At 42.2% G+C, this 21,724-nt stretch overlaps 1 protein-coding gene across 5 annotated transcripts in view; it reads left to right on the forward strand.

Moving 5' to 3' along the window:
- The window catches only part of LOC133544393 (OX-2 membrane glycoprotein-like), a 42,745-nt gene that overhangs the window by 9,562 nt on the left and 11,459 nt on the right, over positions 1-21,724 (forward strand). For all 5 annotated transcript variants that reach the window (XM_061889666.1, XM_061889663.1, XM_061889667.1 and 2 more), the window contains 2 exons: positions 3,913-4,236; positions 16,699-17,028. In XM_061889666.1, coding sequence (XP_061745650.1) covers positions 3,913-4,236; positions 16,699-17,028 — 654 coding nt within the window. The remainder of the gene's footprint in view (positions 1-3,912; positions 4,237-16,698; positions 17,029-21,724) is intronic.

Here is a 21,724-nt window from a genome sequence, read left to right on the forward strand (position 1 = left end):
AATCTTCCTGTTGGATTAATTGTAAATAAGTCATCTCATTTTTATTCAAATATGATTGTTTGCTTGTGCATTGTGTTAGACAAACTGAAGAGAAACGAAACCCTTATATGTTCCCCTAGTGTCAAAATAACTCTAAATTAGGTCTATGTTACTTTAATAAGCAACTAATTAATGGTGAATGTGTTCCCCATACTAAAGTGTTACCTGAAAAAGACACAGAACAACCTGGGACACAAACAACAGATGATGACAGTACCCTCCCCCAAACGGACAGATTCGAGACACCCCAAAGTTAATAGGTTTTTTTTTTAGTTTTTTAGTTGGACAAAAAGTGCATGCCACCTGGTTAATGTGGTTTTTTATGAGTGTGTGAAGGGGGATTCCTAACAGATAAGAGGAAACGTGCATTTTTGAAAATGTCTGTGTTGTTGTAGACATAACAGAAAATCAGTGTTTTTTAAAAGCCGGATGAGAAAAACAAAAATCCCTTCAGAACCTTGGAGGATTTCCAAGACTTGAAGCTGCCTAATTGAGACCCACAAATATAGCCTTGCATTTTCGTTTGTGTAATGTGTAATAGCCAATACTACAAGCATCTACAATGGAAGTGGATGATGGGCAAAATCCCCCCGAAAACGTGCAGTTTTGTTTAAAACCAAACTTAGATGATATAAAACAGTGGTTCTCGAACTTTTTTCACTACTTCAGAAAAAAACTTGGCTCTACAAGTAGCACCATATTGTCCAACGTTAAAATAAGGTAGCTTAATTATTCATTAAAAACAAGGCATGGTTTTATTAAACAAGTATAAATAATATTTTGGACCGCTGTATCATTATACAGAGTTTGAACAGTAACATTGTGTTTGAATATAGAAAAATCAATCAATCAATTAAAGTTTGTTTATATTTCCCTTAAAAATGTTCTGAGGTGGTACTTGGTGAAAAAAGTTTTTAAGAACCAATGCAGTAACCTACACCAATAAACTGACCATACGTCCACTTTTCCCCGGACATGTCGTCTTTTGCGGGTGGAGTTTCTTAAATGCCTCAAATGTCCAGTGTTTTGAGTCAGGGTTGCATGTATTTTCAATGTACGTACTGGGTTAAGAGGGGGTTAAAAACAAAACAAATTGTGAAGGAGTGCCACGCAGCAGAATTTGTGAGGGAGGGGCAGAGAGAGCGAGATAGTGGATTGATTGTTAATCAAGGCATTCTTGATCAACAGCCATACAGGTCACATTGAGGGTGGCCGTATGAACAACTTTAACACTGTTACAAATATGCGGCACACTCTGAACCCACACCAAACAAGAATGACAAACACATTTCAAGGGAACATCTGCACCGTAACACAACATAAACACAAAAGAACAAATACGCAGAACCCCTAGCAGCACTAACTCTTCCGGGACGCTACAATATACACACTGCACTGCCCCCTTGCCCCCACTTCAACCCCGATTACTTCACATCAAATATTTCACTTTGAAAAAGAATTTTGGTGGAAGATTTTACATATTGTGTGTGTTTGCCATAAAAAACAGTTTTGTTTGACAAAAAAGGGTGGAAAACAAACAAATACAAAAAACAACGTAAAATAACTAAAACATTTTGAAATGAGGAATGGATGTGAAGTTCATGTAGACTCCAGAGATTTAAGCGTTAAATCTAAAATGTATGTATGCCCTGGCACACCATTATCATCATTTCATGACCCAACCAAAAATATTTTTACACTTTTAAACTGAAATAAATACACCTACCACTTATTGAATAAAAAACATAGAAAATTTTATGTTGGAAAGAAGAAAGTGAATGAATGTTTATAACTGAATACATTTACATATGTATACAAATGTGTCTCCTTTTATATTATTTATTTTACAGTAAGTAACGTCTAGGGCGGGGGTCGGCAACCCGCGGCTCTAGAGCCGCATATGGCTCTTTAGCGTCGCCCTAGTGGCTCTCTGGAGTTTTTTAAAAAATGTATGAAAAATGGAAAAAAATTAGGGGAAAAAAAATATTTTTTTGTTTTCATATGGATTCTGCAGGAGGACAAACATGACACAAACCTCCCTAATTGTTATAAAGCACACTGTTTATATTAAACATGCTTCACTGATTCGAGTATTTGGCGAGCGCCGTTTTGTCCTACTAATTTTGGCGGTCCTTGAACTCACCCCCGTTTGTTACATGTACAACTTTCTCCGACTTTCTAGGGCGTGTTTTATGCCACTTCTTTTTTCTGTCTCATTTTGTCCACCAAACTTTTAACGTTGTGCGTGAATGCACAAAGGTGAGTTTTGTTGGTGTTATTGACTTGTGTGGAGTGCTAATCAGACATATTTGGTCACTGCAAGCTAATCGATGCGAACATGCTATTTAGGTTAGCTATATGTACATATTGCATCATTATACCTCATTTGTAGGTATATTTGAGCTCATTTAGTTTCCTTTAACTCCTCTTAATTAAATTTATATCTCATGACACACTATCTGTATGTAATATGGCTTTTAATTTTTTGTGACTCCAGACAGATTTGCTTTTGTATTTTTGGTCCAATATGGCTCTTTCAACATTTTGGGTTGCCGACCCCTGGTCTATGGCAACGTTTTTCCAAAACACAGTATAGATTATGAGATATAACAGGACAATGCATACGTTTAGCATTTGTTTTATAAAATGCTTACAAAAAAATGGGACCCCAAAAATGTATTGTGGGACCCCATTTTTATGACTTGATGGGGTCCTTGGGACCCCATCTTGAAAATTCCTAGCGCCAACACTGCTGTCAACACAGGAGAAAAAATGCTTTATTTAAATAAATATATTATTTACAAAGCAAGTTTGAGTATCATTGGCAAATTTTCACCTGGTCCCGGCCGTGGTATGCATATACAGTGGGGCAAAAAAGTATTTAGTCAGCCACCGATTGTGCAAGTTCTCCCACTTAAAATGATGACAGAGGTCTGTAATTTACATCATAGGTACACTTCAACTGTGAAAGACGGAATGTGAAAACAAATCCAGGGATTCACATTGTAGGAATTTTAAAGAATTTATTTGTAAATTATGTTGGAAAATAAGTATTTTTGTCAACCATTCAAAGCTCTCACTGATGGAAGGAGGCTTTGGCTCAAAATCTCATGATACATGGCCCCATTCATTCTTTCCTTAACACGGATCAATCGTCCTGTCCCCTTAGCAGAAAAACAGCCCCAAAGCATGATGTTTCCACCCCCATCCTTCACAGTAGTTATGGTGTTCTTGGGATGCAACTCAGTATTTTTCTTCCTCCAAACACGACGAGTTGAGTTTATACCAAAATGGATACATGGATGATACAGCAGAGGATTGGGAGAATGTCATGTGGTCAGATGAAACCAAAATAGAACTTTTTGGTATAAACTCAACTCGTCGTGTTTGGAGGAAGAAGAATACTGAGTTGCATCCCAAGAACACCATACTTACTGTGAAGCATGGGGGTGGAAACATCAAGCTTTGAGGCTGTTTTTCTGCTAAGGGGACAGGACGATTGATCCGTGTTAAGGAAAGAATGAATGGGGCCACGTATCGTGAGATTTTGAGCCAAAACCTCCTTCCATCAGTGAGAGCTTTGAATGGATGACCAAATACTTATTTTCCACCATAATTTACAAATTCTTTAAAATTCTTACAATGTGAATTCCTGGATTTTTTTTCACATTCTGTCTCTCACAGTTGAAGTGTACCTATGATGAAAATTACAGACCTCTGTCATCATTTTAGTGGGAGAACTTGCACAATCGGTGGCTGACTAAATACTTTTTTGCCCCACTGTATATGTCCTCTTTTTGGGATTTCGCAATATTGGTCAGCCGATACACCAAAAAAGACCAAACTGACTGAGTGAACCTTGTGTCCTCTTAGGTGAGGTCATATCCCCCCCCACTATACATGCAGAGGCGGGCACACCTGTCCTGTTGGGCTGCAATGTGACAACGACCACGGGGGACAGCATCCAGCAGGTGCGCTGGCTTGACAAAGACAGGAAGCTCCTGCTGGCGTACGAAGAGAGGACGGCGGTCCGCATCAGCCACCAGCTGCCCAACGTGCGGCTGACGGCCTCACACGGGGACTCCAGCTACATCACCATCGCCAGGGTGTTGCCTGAGGACGAGGGCTGCTTCCGCTGCATCTTCGATGTCTTTCCCCGGGGCTCGCAGGAAGGCAGCGCGTGCATCAGGGTGACGGGTGAGTTCGCAGCCGGGCTTGGATTCTCCCAGACATTGATACAACGTTGATTATACATGCATATTATTCATAAATAGTCGTGGTCAAAAGTTTACCTACACTGGAAATATCAGGCTTGCCACTGACAGTTGGTTTGTGTTTTAGTTTTTCCTCTCTGTATGTTTAGTATTTCCTGTTTTTAGTTCCTGTCAGCGCTCTTATTTTGTCTGTTTCCTGTTTTTTTTCCCCCTGTGTTGTTTTCCCCTCAGCTGCGGCTGATTGGCACCTGGCCACACCTGGTGTCAATCAGCCCGCTTCTATTTGAGTCTGTTTTGTTCCTCCAGTCAGTTGCTGGATTATTGTCTTGTGGATGTCGCTCTTGTCGCTGCTACCTGGCGTGTCGTGTAGTCTCATATCGTGTCAAAGCAGCGTTGCGGTAAGCTATATTTGATAGTAGTTTGTAGCTTATTATCTTTTGTTCCCTGCTTCCAAGTTCATATTAGAAGTACAACTTCTGTTTCCTGCTCGATACCTGCTAGCTTCTACGCTAGGCCTTTTTGTTTGTTATCCGCCCACGTGCGCGCTTTTTATTTGTACCCTTTGTTTGTTTTTGTTCTAGTATTTTTATTAAATTATGTTTTCTCACTCCATGCCTGCCTCCATCTCTGCATCTTGGGGTTCGTCACAAACTAACTCTGACAGTAAAGAACATAATGTCATGGCGGTCTTGAGTTTCCAATAATTTCTACAACTCTTGTTTTTTTTGGTGATAGAGTCATTGGAGCACATACTTGTTTGTCACAAAAAAATATTCATGAAGTTTGGTTCTTTTATGAATTTATTATGGGTTTACTGAAAATGTGACCAAATCTGCTGGTCAAAAATATACATACAGCAATGTTAATATTTGGTTACATGTCCCTTGGCAAGTTTCACTGCAATAAGGGGCTTTTGGTAGCCATCAACAAGCTTCTGGCAAGCTTCTGGTTGAATTTTTGACCACTCCAATTGATAAAAAGTGGTGCTGTTCAGCTAAATTTGTTGTTTTTTCTGACATGGACTTGTTTCTTCAGCATTGTCCACACGTTTAAGTCAGGAGTTTTGGAAGGCCATTCTGAAATGTTGATTCTAGCCTGATGTAGCCATTCCTTGACCACTTTTGACCTGTGTTTTGGGTCATTGTCCTGTTGGAACACTCAACTGCGCCCAAGAACTAACCTCCGGGCTGATGATTTTAGGTTGTCCTGAATATTTTTGAGGTAATCCTCCTTTCTCATTGGCCCATTTTTGTCAGGGTGTGTTGGTGACGAACTCCAAGATGCAGAGAAGGCAGGCTTGGTGCAGGAAAACATAATTTAATGTCCAAAAATGTCACAATAAAGAAGAAACACAAACCAGGAACCAGGAACAAACAAAGTGGAAGCAGGGAACAGGAACCAGCAAACAGTAACTATGAACAAAAAGACAGCACACTCCAAACAGCTACATGTTCAACGACAAGTATTAATGACAATAATCCAGGACTGACTGGAGGAGAAAGCAGGTCTAAATAGTGGCTGGCTGATTGAGCCCAGGTGTGGCCAGGTGCCAATCAGCCACAGCTGAGGGGACACAGCACTCAGGGAGACAAACGGGAAACTGAACAAAAATCTCTGTAAAGCACCAGTTCTATTGGCAGCAAAACAGGCCCAGAGCATAATACTACCAACACCATGCTTGACGGTAGGAGCGGTGTTCCTGGGATTAAAGGCCTCACCTTTTCTCCTCCAAACATATTGCTGGGCATTGTGGCCAAACAGCTTAAGTTTTGTTTCATCTGACATCACATGGACAAAGATAAGACCTTCTGGAGGAAAGTTCCGTGGTCAGATGAAACAAAAATTGAGCCGCCGAACCGCCACTACACATGAATGGAACTGAAATTAGGGATGGGCGATTAGTTATTATTAATACCGGTATATTTTAGAAATACCACCATACAGTTGACAGTATAAATGTGCGTACAAGACACAATTTTTCCCCCATTTTTTTATGCAGAGATGAAGCATAAACATCACACTTGTAGCAAATATAGGATAGGATAGGATAGGATAGGATAAGTCTTTATTATCATTGCACAAGTGAAGTGAATTATATATTTATATAGCGCTTTTTCTCAAGTGACTCAAAGCACTTTACATAGTGAAACCCAATAGCTAAGTTACATTCAAACCAGTGTGGGTGGCACTGGAAGCAGGTGGGTAAAGTGTCTTGCCCAAGGACACAACGGCAGTGACTAGGTTGGCAGAAGCGGTAATCGAACCTGCAACCCTCAAGTTGCTGGCACGGCCACTCTACCGACCGAGCTAAACAGCGAAAGTTTGTCTTCAGCACAAACCCGTTCAAGATTAGACAAACAAACAGTGTACAGGGTTACAGAACAGGAACGCTGAACAGGCGCCCCGTAAAAGATGAGGAAAAAGGTAAAACGCTGGGGAAGGATGAGTAAAAAAACACAAACTAAACTGGGCTACTAAGGGGGCCCAGTCCGGAGTGGGAAAAAAAACTCCATAGCAAAGCATATATACATATTACAACGTACATCTCGGGATATCTAGCAGCAGAGGGGAGGGAGTGCGGGGTCATGATGGTTGGCCGCAGCTCTCAGGCACTGACCATCCTTTCATCACCCCTATGGGATTTGCGTTGAGGGCGTTGGATTGGGTGGGGTGGGGTATGTATGTGTGTTGCGTATATTTTTGTGGATGCATGTTCGTGTGTATGCCTGCAGTGTGTCAAGGTTCAAGGTTCAACTTTAATGTCCCCGCGGGGAAATTTGTCTTGGGCACAGTGCATCATCGCTTTCTCTCTTCCGCGGCCTTGATGACGTGCAGTCGCTAGTCCAAAGTCAACAACAACAGGTGTGTGTCCAGGAGAGACAAGAAAGTAGTTTGTTGTGTCTTCACCACACTGTCCTTCAGGAGAGTCTCGAAGCCAGGGAAACAATCCAAGTTAGAATGTTTTGTATGCGACTGAAAATAAAATTAGCTTTTCACTCTAAATTGTCTATAACTGGTCCTCAAACCTGGTCCTCAAAATCACAAGAGTGTCCACAGTTCTTCCCGCATCCTCCAATCAGTTGTGGCAGCTCAACCTGGCTATAACCCAGCTATACCGGGGCGATTTAGCTCGGTTGGTAAAGTGGCCGTGCCAGCAACTTGAGGGTTCCAGGTTCGATCCCAGCTTCCGCCATCCTAGTCACTGCCGTTGTGTCCTTGGGCAAGACACTTTACCCACCTGCTCCCAGTGCCACCCACACTGTTTTGAATGTAACTTAAATATTGGGTTTCACTATGTAAAGCGCTTTGATTCACTAGAGAAAAAGCGCTATAGACAAACCCTGTTTCCATATGAGTTGGGAAATTGTGTTAGATGTAAATATAAACGGAATACAATGATTTGCAAATCATTTTCAACCCATATTCAATTGAATGCACTACAAAGACAAGATATCTGATGTTGAAACTCATAAACTTTAGGTTTTTTTTGCAAATAATAATTGGAATTTCAAGGCTGCAACACGTGCCAAAGTAGTTGGGAAAGGGCATGTTCACCATTGTGTTACATCACATTTTCTTTTAACAACACTCAATAAACGTTTGGGAACGGAAGAAACTAATTGTTGAAGCTTTGAAAGTGGAATTGTTTCCCATTCTTGTTTTATGTAGAGCTTCAGTTGTTCAACAGTCCAGGGTCTCCGCTGTTGTACTTTACGCTGAGTAATGCGCCACACATTTTCGATGGGAGACAGGTCTGGACTGCAGGCGGGCCAGGAAAGTACACGCACTCTTTTACTACGTAGCCACGCTGTTGTAACACGTGGCTTGGGATTATTTTGCTGAAATAAACAGGGGCGTCCATGATAACGTTGCTTGGATGACAACATATGTTGCTCCAAAACCTGTATGGACCATTCAGCATTAATGGTGCCTTCACAGATGTATATGTTACCTATGCCTTGGGCACTAATACACCCCCATACCATCACAGCAGCTGGCTTTTGAACTTTGCGCCTATAATAATCCGAATGTTTTTTTTCCTCTTTGTTCCGGAGGACACCACCTCCACAGTTTCCACATATAATTTGAAATGTGGACTCGTCACACCACAGAACATTTTTCCACCAGTCCAGCTTAGATGATCTCGGGCCAAGCGAAGCCGGCGGTGTTTCTGGGTATTATTGATGAATGGGTTTTGCTTTGCATAGTAGAGTTTTAACTAGCACTTACAGATGTAGCGACCAACTGTAGTTACTGACATTGGTTTTATGAAGTGTTCCTGAGCCCACGTGGTGATATCCTTTACACACTGATGTCGGTTTTTGATGCCGTACCGCCTGAGGGATCAAAGGTCCGTAATATCATCGCTTACATGAAATGATTTCTCCAGATTCTCTGAACTTTTTGAAGATTTTATGGACCGTAGATGGTAAAATCCCTAAATTCCTTGCAATAGCTCGTTGAGAAATGTTGTTCTAAAACTGTTCGATAATTTGCTTACAAAATGGTGGCCCTCGCCCCATCCTTGTTTGGGAATTAATTAGCATTTCATGGAAGCTGCTTTTATACCCAATCATGGCACCCACCTGTTCCCAATTAGCTTGCACACCTGTGGCATGTTCCAAATAAGTGTTTGATGAGCATTTCTCAACTTTATCAGTATTTATTGCCACCTTTCCTCACTTCTTCGTCGCGTGTTGCTGGCATCAAATTCTAAAGTTAATGATTATTTGCGAACAAAAAAATGTTTATCAGTTTGAACATCAAATATGTTGTCTTTGTAGCATATTCAACTGAATATGGGTTAAAAATAATTTGCAAATCATTATATTCCGTTTCTAACACAATTTCCCAACTCATATGGAAACGGGGTTTGTAAATATAATCACTTCACTTCACAACCTCAACACAATGTTATAGCTCAACTTCAAACATACCTTTTAATATCAATAATTAGAATTTTCAATCTGTCATTGCCTCCTTTCAGAATGACTACATCTGTGGTTTTGACACCTCCTGTTAGAGAAAGGGACTTGAGTTCAAGCACCTATTTTTACTGATTTAACTGTTAGAGATGAAAATGAAAACCCCTTATGTTTGACATTTTTCTGTGAAATTTTCCAAGTACTGAAATGCAAATGTTGACAAAATGCCCTCTTTCTCTTCGTTGAACATGACAACACTCAGTAAACAACTTGATAAAGCTTTGAGTTGTTTCTCTATGTTTTTTGTTTAGGAGATCTTGGACCAGTAGCGTTTTGCACTAAATAACGTCTGGGGATTTCACATTGTTGTTACCCGTGTGTCTGATGCTGCGAGTCACAGGACACATACTGTCGGCTCAGTGCTAAATGAGAAGGAGGTGCAGGGGTCGAGGCCTGTCAAAGAGGTCGAGCATTTTATGGAGGAATTATCACAAGAACTTAAAGGCCTACTGAAATCCACTACTACCCACCACGCAGTCTGATAGTTTATATATCAATGATGAAATATTAACATTGCAACACATGCCAATACGGCCTTTTTAGTTTACTAAATTACAATTTTAAATTTCCTACAGAGTTTCTTGTTGAAAACGTCGCGGAATGATGACGCGTGTTTGTGACGTCTCGGGTTGTAGCGGACATATTAGCCCAGCACCACACACGGCTAAAAGTCGTCTCTTTTCATCGCATAATTACACAGTGATTTGGACATCCGTGTTGCTGAATCTTTTGCAATTCGTTCAATTATTAATGGAGACTATAAAGAAGAATGATGTTGGTGGAAAGCGGTGGATTGCAGCTGCCTTTAGCAACCAAAACAAAGCCGGTGTTTCTTTGTTTGTTGTGAAGCTTTAACACAGAGCGGTCAAGCGAACATGTTTCTCTACGTCAACCAGCAATGTTTTTGGATGGGAAAATTGTGATATTAAGTTGGCTCTTACTGGAGACTTCAGTGGATTATGGGACCTCCTCCTGTCAAAAAGGCAGCTGTGATCTTGGCTCCTCGGCTTCTCTCAGAGACACTGGCGCTCACCGCAGCCATCCGAATTTCAGGTATGACTTTATAATCTCACTAAAATACTATTAACACAATAAGCAGATAAGGGATCTTTCAGAATTATGCTAGTAAATGTGTCTAATTACATCTGAAACGCTTCCACTGCCGCCGCCCGGAGCCGTCGCTTTTTTTTTTTTTTTTTTTGGTGCTTCACTCTAACTTTACTCATCCACAAATCTTTCATCCTCGCTCAAATTAAGGGGGAAATTGTCGCTTTCTCGGTCCCAATAGCTCTTGCTGCTGGAGGCTATGATTATAAACAATGCGAGGATGTGAGGAGCCCTACAACTCGTGACGTCACGCGCACATCGTCTGCTACTTCCGGTAAAGGCAGGGCTTTTTTATTAGCGACCAAAAGTTGCGAACTTTATCGTCGATGTTCTCTACTGAATCCTATCAGCAAAAATATGGCAATATCGCAAAATGATCAAGTATGACACATAGAATGGACCTGCTATCCCCGTTTAAATAAGAAAATCTCATTTCAGTAGGCCTCTAAATATATAAAATATGGCAGATACAAAAACAAAAAAAGGGCTCCAGGCAAGGCAAAAGGGCAGGGGGCCTCATGTACAAAACCCAAAACCAGTGAAGTTGGCACATTGTCCATCCATCCATCCATCCATTTCCTACCGCTTATTCCCTTTTGGGGTCACGGGGGGCGCTGGCGCCTATCTCAGCTACATTCGTATTGTGTAAATCGTAAATAAAAACATAATAAAATTATTTGCAAATCCTTTTCAACCTATATTCAATTGAATAGACCGAAAAGACAAGATATGTAATGTTCGAACTGTTATTTTTTGTGAATATCAGCTCATTTGGAATTTGATGCCTGCAACATGTTTCAAAAAAGCTGGCGCAAGTGGCAAAAAAGACTGAGTAAGTTGAGGAATGCTCATCAAACACTTATTTGGAACAGGTGAACTGGCTAATTGGGAACAGGTGGGTGCCATGATTGGGTATAAAAGTAGTGTCAGGCTTTCCCTTGACAGTTTGTCTATGTTTTAGTTTTTTCCTCTGCATTTGTCTTTGTTTCCTCTGTGTTTAGTATCTCCTGTATTTAGTTCCTGTCAAGTGCTCTTATTTTGGTTCAGCTTCCTGTTTGTCTCCCTGTATGCTGTTTTCACCTCATCTGCGGCTGATTGGCACCTGACCACACCTGTATTGAATCAGCCCGCTCCTATTTGTACCCACTTTGTCTTCCAGTCAGTGCTGGATCATTGTCGTTGCCACATGTCTCTCCTGTCGTTGCTATCGTGTCGTTTTATTGCAGCATAGCGGTAAGCTACATTCGTTTGTTTGTAACTTACTGTTTTTGTTCCCTGCTTCTGTTTTGTTTTCACTCTACAAGTAACAACTTCTGTTTTCCTGTTTGCAACCCGCTAGCTTCCACGCTAGGCCCTTTGTCGTTTCTTGCTAGCTTCTATGCTAAAGACCCTTAGTTTGTTATCCGACTCGTGCGCGCTTTGTGTTAGTACCCTTTTGTCTGATTTTGTCGTAGTATCTTTATTAAATCATGTTTTCTCACTCCATGCCTGCCTCCATCTCTGCATCTTGGGGTTCGTCACCAAATAACGCTGACAAGCAGCTTCCATGAAATGCTCAGTCATCCACAAACAAGGATGGGGCGATATTCACCACTTTGTCATTAAATCTGTGATCAAATTGTCGAACAGTTTAAAAACAACATTTCTCAACGAGCTATTGCAAGGAATTTAGGGATTTCACCATCTACGTAATATCATCAAAAGGTTCAGCCCATGTGCAGCAAAAATAGGCTCCAGCACCCCCCGAGACCCCAAAAGTGGCAAGCGGTAGAAAATGGATGGATGGATGGTTCAGAGGATTTGGAGAAATCACTGCAATTAAGCGATGATATTACGTACCTTCGAACCCCTCAGGCGGTATTGCATCAAAAAACCTTTAGAGTAGGTGGGACCACATTTGGGTGACTTTGATTACCCCCAAGTAGGGTTGTACGGTATACCGGTATTGGTATAGTACCGGGATACTAATGAATCATATTCGGTACTATACCACCTCTAAAAAGTACCGGTCCACTACATATGCTTCACTACACACCTACAACAGCTACTGTGTTCCTGAATGTAAACAAATGCCATGGGTGGCTCTACACCTAACATCCACTGTAATGATACCAAGTACAGGAACGTATCTAGTCGATACTACTATGATTATATCGATATTTTTTAGCATCACAAAATGTATTTTGTTTTTTTCAAATGTATATTATGTTTATGAACTCATTATTATGTGTCACAATGGGGTTGCATCTTTATGCGGGGTCGTTCTCCCAGGAATGCAGAACGGACAACTCCGGATGACAGTAGGAGATAATTTATTCATCAAAAATCATCCAACTCCAAAATAACAGGCAAACAACAAAAGGAAAGCGTGCCGCTCGCACGAGAAGCTAAAAAAAACAAAACTTAGCGCAGGAAATTTTGAAGCTAACACTTAGCATGGACTACGGACATGGGAAACTCACAAGCTGTGGCATGAACAAACAAAACTTATGTGGACACGGCATGAAGCGAACAATGACTCCAGGCCGACTGACTGGCAAAGGCAGGCTTAAATAATGCATCTGATTAGAGACAGGTGAGTGTTGGAACACCAGAGGCAGGTGAAAACAATAATTAGCCATGGCAACCAAACCAAACTCAAGTGTCACAAACAAGAACTTAAGGAGTCCAAAACTAAGAGAAAAAAACAAAACATGATTCCGACCACGGATCATGACAATATGTCCCTGAGAACATGAAGACTTTGAATGTATGATCCTGTAACTACTTGGTATCGGATTGATACCTAAATTTGTGGTATCATCCAAAACTAATGCAAAGTATCAGACAACAGAAGAATAAGTGATTATTCCATTTTAACAGAAGGGTATATAGAACATGTTAAAAGAGAAATTAAGCAGATATTAACAGCAAATGAACAAGTAGATTAATAATTAAATTTCTACCGCTTGTCCTTTATAATTTTGACAAAATAATAGAATGGAAAATGACACAATATGTTACTGCATATGTAAGCAGCTAAATTATGAGCCTTTGTTTACTTCCTAATAAAAGACAAATTGTCTTCTATGTTCACTATTTTATTTAAGGACAAACTTGCAATAAGAAACACATGTTTAAAGGGGAACATTATCACCAAACCTATCCAAGCGTCAATATATACCTTGATGTTGCAGAAAAAAGACCATGTATTTTTTTTTAACCGATTTCCGAACTCTAAATGGGTGAATTTTGGCAAATTAAACGCCTTTCTGTTTATCGGTCTTTTAGCGATGACATCAGAACGTGACGTCACCGAGGTAACACACCCGCCATATTCATTCTCACATTACAAACACCAGGTCTCATCTCTGTTATTTTCCGTTTTTTTCGACTACTTTTTGGAACCTTGGAGACATCTTGCCTCGTCGGTGTGTTGTCGGAGGGTGTAACAACACTAACAGGGAGGGATTCAAGTTGCACCACTGGCAAGAAATCTGCCGCCAGACCCCCATTGAATGTGCCGGAGTGTCTGCACATTTTACCAGCGATGGTAAGGCAGACATGGCACAGAGAGTTTTGTTGATGTTGTTGACTTATGTGCTAATCAGACATATTTGGTCGCAGCATGACTGCCAGCTAATCGATGCTAACATGCTACACTAATCGATGCTAACATGCTATTTACGCTAGCTGTATGTACATTTGAAACTAGATACCCAAATTTAATGCAAAACAAACACTTACCAATCGACGGATTTAAGTTGCTCCAGTGTCACAAGATGCGAAAGTCCTGATCGTTTGGTCCGCACATTTTACCGGCGATGCTAATAAGGCAGCCATGCTATGGGCCACTTCATTAGGTACACCCACGCTATGGCCGAATAGCATCAGTAGCTATTCGCTCAATAGCTGCAATTTCTTCTTCAATTTCGTTTTCGCTATCTGCCTCCATACTCCGACCATCTGTTTCAATACATGCGTAATCTGTTGAATCGCTTAAGGCGCTGAAATCCGAGTCTGAATCCGAGCTAATGTCGCTATATCTTGCTGTGGTAACCGCCATGTTGTTTGTATTGGCAGCACTGTATGACGTCACAGGGAAATGGATAGTGGTTTCGAAGATAGCAAAAATAAGGCACTTTAAAGCTTTATTTAGGGATATTCCGGGACCGGTGAAATTTTGAAAAAAACTTCAAAAAATACGACAAGCCACTGGGAACTGATTTTTATTGTTTTTAATCCTTTTGAAATTGTGATAATGTTCCCCTTTAATATACTGTAAGATATTTTGTTCAAATAAAGCCAAGAATGTCATTTTTTGTGGTCCCCTTTATTTATAAGTACCGAAAAGTATCTAAATACATTTTGGTACCGGTACCAAAATATTGGTATCAGGACAACACTATCCCCAAGATGAATGTAAATGGTGTTATTTACAACAAAATGTGTCCATACAGTAGCCTGCTCACTAGCATGTGAAAAGTATGTAATATTTGGTTTTAAAGCATTTAAATCCCATTTTAAATATACATTAAGTGGCGACTTGTCCAGGGTGTACCCCGCCTTCCGCCCTATTTTTGCTGAGATAGGCTGCAGCGCCCCCCGCGACCTCGAAGGGAATAAGCGGTAGAAAATGGATGGATGACATTTAAATTTGAATATCGATTTAAATTTAAATATAAATCAAAAAAGATATGGAAGACTTTGACTCTTGTTTGATCACTCAATTTATTATTACAACCCAGAAGAGCTACATGAAATGCAAAAAGGTGAATTTTGTGCCCTTGCCTCAACATGTTTTTACATTGTTGAAACCAAATGTAGGCAGAGGACGAATTTTTTGTCTTGAAAAAGGATCGCACGCCAGGTTTTTGCGTGTACGCACTCCCAATACATGAGTTCCATGTTTGAGCACCCCTAGCGTCTATCTGCATGCTATTTGGAGTAAATAAATAATTACCAAATAGTTAACGGAAACACTTGGGATAAGAACATTCAGTCTAACGTCTGATGCATTCCAACCCCCACCTGTTGAGCAAGGAGGTAAAGTCCACCCACTCAGCAGCCATCCGGTTGTAAATTTTGAGCATGCACAATTTGAGCCCCAGACTCTTCCTTGTTACAAGGGCTCAGGAACATTTCAGAAAACCACTGTCACTAAATACAGTTTGTCGCTACAACTGTAAGTGCATGTTAAAGCTCTTCTATGCAAAGCGAAAGCCATTTATCAACAACATCCAGAAACGCTGCCAGCTTCTCTGGGCCCGAGATCATCTAAGATGGACTGATGCAAAGTGGAAAAGTGTTCTGTGGTCTGACGAGTCCACATTTCAAATTGTTTTTGGAAATATTCGACATTGTGTCATCCGGACCAAAGGGGAAGCGAACCATCCAGACTGTTATCGACGCTAAATTGAAAAGCCAGCATATGTGATGGTATGGGAGTTAATTAGTGCTCAAGGCATGGATAACTTACACATCTGCGAAGGCACCATTAATGCTGAAAGGTACATACAGGTTTTGGAACAACGTATTTTGCCATCTAAGCGTCGTCTTTTTCATGGACGCCCCTGCTTATTTCAGCAAGACAATGCCGAGCCACATTCAGCACGGGTTACAACAGCGTGGCTTTGTAAAAAAAGAGTGCGGGTACTTTCCTGGCCCGTCTGCAGTCCAGACCTGACTCCCATCGAAAATGTGTGGCGCATTATGAAGTGTAAAATACAACAGCGGAGACCCTGGACTGTTGAACGACTGAAGCTCTACATAAAACAAGAATGGGAAAGAATTCCACTTTTAAAGCTTCAACAGTTAATTTCCTCAGTTCCCAAACGTTTTTTGAGTGTTGTTAAAAGAAAAGGTGATGTAACACAGTGGTGAACATGCCCTTTCCCAACTACTTTGGCACGTGTTGCAGCCATGAAATTCTAAGTGAATTATTATTTGCAAAAAAATAAAATATAGTTTATGAGTTTGAACATCAAATTTATTGTCTTTGTAGTGCATTCAATCGAATATGGGTTGAAAAGGATTTGCAAATCATCGTATTCCGTTTATATTTACATCTAACACACTTTCCCAACTCATATGGAAACGGGGTTTGTAATTACCAAACAGTTAATGGAAACACTTGCGATAAGAACATTCAAACTCACGTCTGACCCATTTTAACCCCCACCTGATGAGCAGGAGGTAAAGCCCACCCACTCAGCAGCCATCCTGTTCTAAATTTTGAGCAAACACAGTTTGAGCCCCAGACTCTTCCTTGTTAAATCGGCTCCTGCAAAAATGTCCCTGTGAACTTTTTACCGTACCTTTGTTGGTGTAAGCAGAAAGTCTGCTGTATCATTCCGATGTGTGCTTTATCCCAGCCAGGGTGCATCTCGACGGCAATAAAACGGCCGTGAGTGGCAAGCCGGCCGTCCTCTCCTGCTGGTACGACCTCCCTGAACGTGTGCAGCAGGTTCTGTGGAAGAAGACATCCCAGCAGGGCCACGCCGTCACCCTGGCCTCCTACGCCAAACAAGGTCACTCCAGCATCGAGGAGGCACTGCGAACTCGCCTCAGCCTGAGTGGAAGTCTGGGAGCCCCCCAGCTGAATTTCCAACCGGTCTCGATTGAAGACGAAGCCTGCTACACCTGCGAGTTCAACACGTACCCTGACGGGACCAGGAGTAACACAGCTTGCCTCTATGTTTATGGTGAGTGTGAGGGTCAGATGTTGACTGGAAAATACAGGATTTTGCCTTGATACGGACTGTCTGATTGTGGCGGTCCGCTCCCTGTACGATCAGTGTCAGAGCTCGGTCCGCTTTGCCGGCAGTAAGTCGGACCCAATTCCAGTGAGAGTTGGACTACGCCAAGGCTGCCCTTTGTCACCGATTCTGTTCATAACTTTTATGGACAGAATTTCTAGGGCGTTGAAGGAATCCGGTGTGGTGACTGCAGGATTAGGTCTCTGCTTTTTGTGGATAATGTGGTCCTAATGGCTTCATCTGGCCAGGATCTTTAGCTCTCACTGGATCGGTTCGCAGCCGAATGTGAAGCGACTGGGATGGGAATCAGCACCTCCAAGTCCGAGTTCATGGTTCTTTCCCGGAAAAGGGTGGAGTGCCATCTCCGAGTTGGGGAAGAGATCTTGCCCTATGTGGAGGAGTTCATGTACCTCAGAGTCTTGTTCACGAGTGAGGGAAGATTGGATGGTGAGATCCACAGGCGGGACGGCGTGGCGCAGTGGGAGAGTGGCCGTGCGCAACCTGAAGGTCCCTGGTTCAATCCCCATCTAGTACCGACCTCGTCACGTCCGTTGTGTCCTGAGCAAGACACTTCACCCTTGCTCCTGATGGGTGCTGGTTAGTGCCTTGCATGGCAGCTCCCTCCATCAGTGTGTGAATGGGTAAATATGGAAGTAGTGTCTACGCGCTTTGAGTACCTTGAAGGTAGAAAAGCGCTATGCAAGTACAACCCATTTATCATTTATCGGTGCGGCGTCTTCAGTAATGTGGACGCTGTATCGATTCGTTGTAGAAGGAGCTGAGCCGGAAGGCAAAGCTCTCAATTTACCAGTTGATCTACGTTCCTGGGCAGCACTGGGGAAGAGGAGTTAGTGCGTCTGCCTCACAATACGAAGGTCCTGAGTAGTCCTAGGTTCAATCCCAGGCTCAGGATATTTCTGTGTGGAGTTTGCATGTTCTCCCCGTGAATGCGTGGGTTCCCTCCGGGTACTCCGGTTTCCTCCCACCTCTAAAGACATACACCTGGGGATAGTTTGATTGGCAACACTAAATTGGCCCTAGTGTGTGAATGTGAGTGTGAATGTTGTCTGTCTATCTGTGTTGGCCCTGTGATGAGGTGGCGACTTGTCCAGGGTGTACACCGCCTTCCGCCCGATTGTAGCTTAGTCTCCAAATGGATGGGTGATATGTAATAGCCAATACAATAGGCATTAACAGCATGGGATGCTCGTGACCCATGCACAGAATTTGCAGAGGGGAAGTTTACACTTACGTTTTCCTTTTTATCGCTCAGGAAGGGGAAGCAAAGTGTAAACATACCACAGTCTGACCTGAGTTGAAAGCCACTGCTGTGGGTCAGGCCTGACTACATGTACTGTACAGGACAATATGTATGAAGTTTTAAAGTAGACAGAGCAGTAAAAAAAAAAGTGGCATGTACTGGTGAGCCATCCTTTTGCAATTTTCTGTTCTCCGGGTACCTTTGTGGTTTCTCAATGTGCTTCCTCACACGGTCTAAAAACATGTTTTGTATTTATGCTACTGTAGGTACCCACATGTGTGAAAGTAGGATAGGCTAGGATAGAATTTATTCATCCCACAACTGGCAAAGTATGTTGTCGCAGTGCAGATACAAAAAGTCCACTAAAATAAGGTGAAAACCATATGAAAACAAGAAGGAAACATCAAGACTTAGAGACTTCCTTTATATTGTCATTCAAATTTGAACTTTTCAGCACAGATAAAAACAAAATTTTGTTACATAAGCTCATGGTAGTGCAGGATTTTAAAAAAAAGCAGTAAGGTGCATATATAATTAAATATATATATAAAATAAATTAATATATATAAATTAATAAATAGATTAGATTGCTGTACAGATAAATACATTGCTCTTTTTCACATGCGTCCACGTTTATGGATGTATGTTATATTGTCTTTTTTATTCCAGCGAGTTAATCCATTTTGGGGGGAGTTGAGGGGATGATTTAATTATGATGCGTTCAAGAGTCTTACGGCCTGAGGCAGGGGTTTCAAACTCAAATACAGAGTGGGCCAAAATTTAAAACTGAACAAAGCCGCGGGCCGAGGTTGAACAAATTAACCTTTTAATAGGGACCCAAACAAGTTTTACATTGAATATTGAACAAGCAAGGCTTATATAACTTTATAGTGACATGCAAAATTGAGTTTCAAATAATAATAACAATAATAATTAAAAATTATCAAACGGCATATCAAATCAAATGTAAATAAAAATTGAATGCCTCTTTTGTATTTGCAGCCTTCTGAGGTAAATATCATTAACTTTTTCCAGAGGCTAATACATTTGAAAATAAAATAACAATGAATAAATCAACCATTTAGGCCTTTTTAATGTCAGGGCTCAGGTGGTAGGTGGGTTAGGGGGGTTAGGGGGGGTTTGTTGGTAGCGGGGAGGGGGGTGTGTATTGTAGTGGTCCTGAAGAGTTAGTGCTGCAAGGGGTTCTGGGTATTTGTTCTGTTGTGTTTTTGTTGTGTTTATGTTGTGTTAAGGTGCGGATGTTTTCCCGAAATGTGTTGGTCATTCTTGTTTGGTGTGGGTTCATAGTGTGGCGCATACACTATTTGTAACAGTGTTAAAGTTGTTTATATGGCCACCCTCAGTGTGACCTGTATGCTGTTGATCAAGTATGCCTTGCATTTACTTACATGTGTGTAGAAGCCACATATATTACGTGACTGGGCCGGCACGCTGTTTGTGAGGAGGAAAAACAGACTTGACGACAGGTTGTAGTGGACGCTAAAGGCAGTGCCTTTAAGGCACACCCCCAATATTGTTGTCCGGGTGGAATTCGGGAGAATGGTTGCACCGGGAGATTTTTGGGAGGGGCACTGAAATTCGAGAGTCTCCCCGGAAATCGGTGAATGCGGTGTTACAGCGGCGCCGCTGTATAGCACCGGCGGGCCAGCTCTAATGTTAATTTGATATTGCCTCAAGGGCCAAATGAAATTACACGGTGGGCCAAATTTGGCCCCCGGGCCAAAGTTTGACACCTATGGCGTGAGGGAATAAGCTGTTACAGAACCTGGAGGTTCTGCTTCGGAGGCTGCGGAACCTCTTTCCTGAGTCCAGCAGTGAAAACAGTCCTTGGTGGGGGTGGGAGGAGTCTTTGCAGATTTTCCGAGCCCTGGTCAGGCAGCGGCTTTTTGCGATCTCCTGGATAGGAGGAAGAGGAGTCCTGATAATGTTTTCCGCTGTCCTCACCACTCTCTAGAGAGACTTCCAGTCTGAGGCATGGCAGGCTCCAGTCCAGACAGAGATGCTGTTGGTCAGCAGGCTCTCTATAGTTCCTCTGTGGAATGTGGTGGGAATGGGGGGAGGGAGCTGTGCTCTTTTCATCCGACGCAAAAAGCGCATGTGCTGCTGAGCTCTTTTTACAAGAGCTCCGGTGTGTAGGGACCAGGTTATATTGTCAGTGATCTGCACCCCCAGGAACTTGGTGTTGCTTACCATCTCCACCGCTGTGCCATTGATGTAGAAGAACACGAGCGACGTATAAGACATTAAAAGTACACAGAGGTGATGCAACCATCTGACACTTCTGCGGCGTCATTTCTACATACAGCTACAATAGTAAAATATAAAGTAAAACCAAAAAATTAGCAAGTCGTTTGTCTCGTTTCATAGACAAACAACGAAACTAAACTAAACCACAATTTCAATGCCCACATACTCTATATTGCGGTGGCCTCTGCAGTGCATCGTCTACTGGGGGGTGGGGGCCCAGAGACAGAAAGAGATCCAACAAAGCCACCAAAAGAGCTGACTCCGTCCTAGGCTGCCCACTAACTTCTGGCCAATGTCCGGTCTTCGCCTTGGCAGACCGAAGCGTCTGAAACAAGCTTATTCATAGTAAAGAATGGCGACTTGATGATTTCCAGGTTCGATTCCAGCTTCCGCCATCCGAGTCACGGCCGCTGAGAACGGTAGGTTGTGAGTTCAAACCCCGGCCGAGTCATACCAAAGACTAAAAAAATGGGACCCATTACCTCCCTGCTTGGCACTCAGCATCAAGGGTTGGAATTGAGGGTTAAATCACCAAAAATGATTCCCGGGCGTGGCCAACGCTGTTGCCCACTGCTCCCCTCGCCTCCCAGGGGGTGATCAAAGGTGATGGGTCAAATGCAGAGAATACTTTTGCCACACCTAGTGTGTGTGTGACAATCATGGGTACTTTAACTTTAACTTAACCCACCTTGCTCCCAGGGACCCCTACAGGGGATTCTTAATCTCAATAGGACTTTCCTAGGTAAAATTCAGCTTTTTGAAGCCCGACCATCTCGACGCTCAACTCTAGCTCCGCAGCCCCGTCTGTTTATCCGCATCTTTCCACGCGGAAAGACTGGTATGGCAGAAAGCCAGCAGCTGGTCTGCTGTGCAAACATTGCCATGCCCAAAAGGTGGATTCAAAATTTCACAAAAAAAGCAGTGCAGAAGTCATAAAAGGGCCATCCCTTGTTGAGGGGGCCCAAACCAAAAGGCAAAAAACTAATAAAAAAAAAAAAGAGTAAATGGTAAATACTTGTCTAGCACTTTTCTACCTTCAAGGTACTCAAAACGCTTTGATGCTATTTCCACATTCACCCATACTTTCACACAAGGATGGGGGGAGCTGCCAAG

This window comes from Nerophis ophidion, linkage group LG27 (genome assembly GCF_033978795.1).
Source record: "Nerophis ophidion isolate RoL-2023_Sa linkage group LG27, RoL_Noph_v1.0, whole genome shotgun sequence".
NCBI classification, from domain to species: Eukaryota; Metazoa; Chordata; class Actinopteri; order Syngnathiformes; family Syngnathidae; genus Nerophis; species Nerophis ophidion.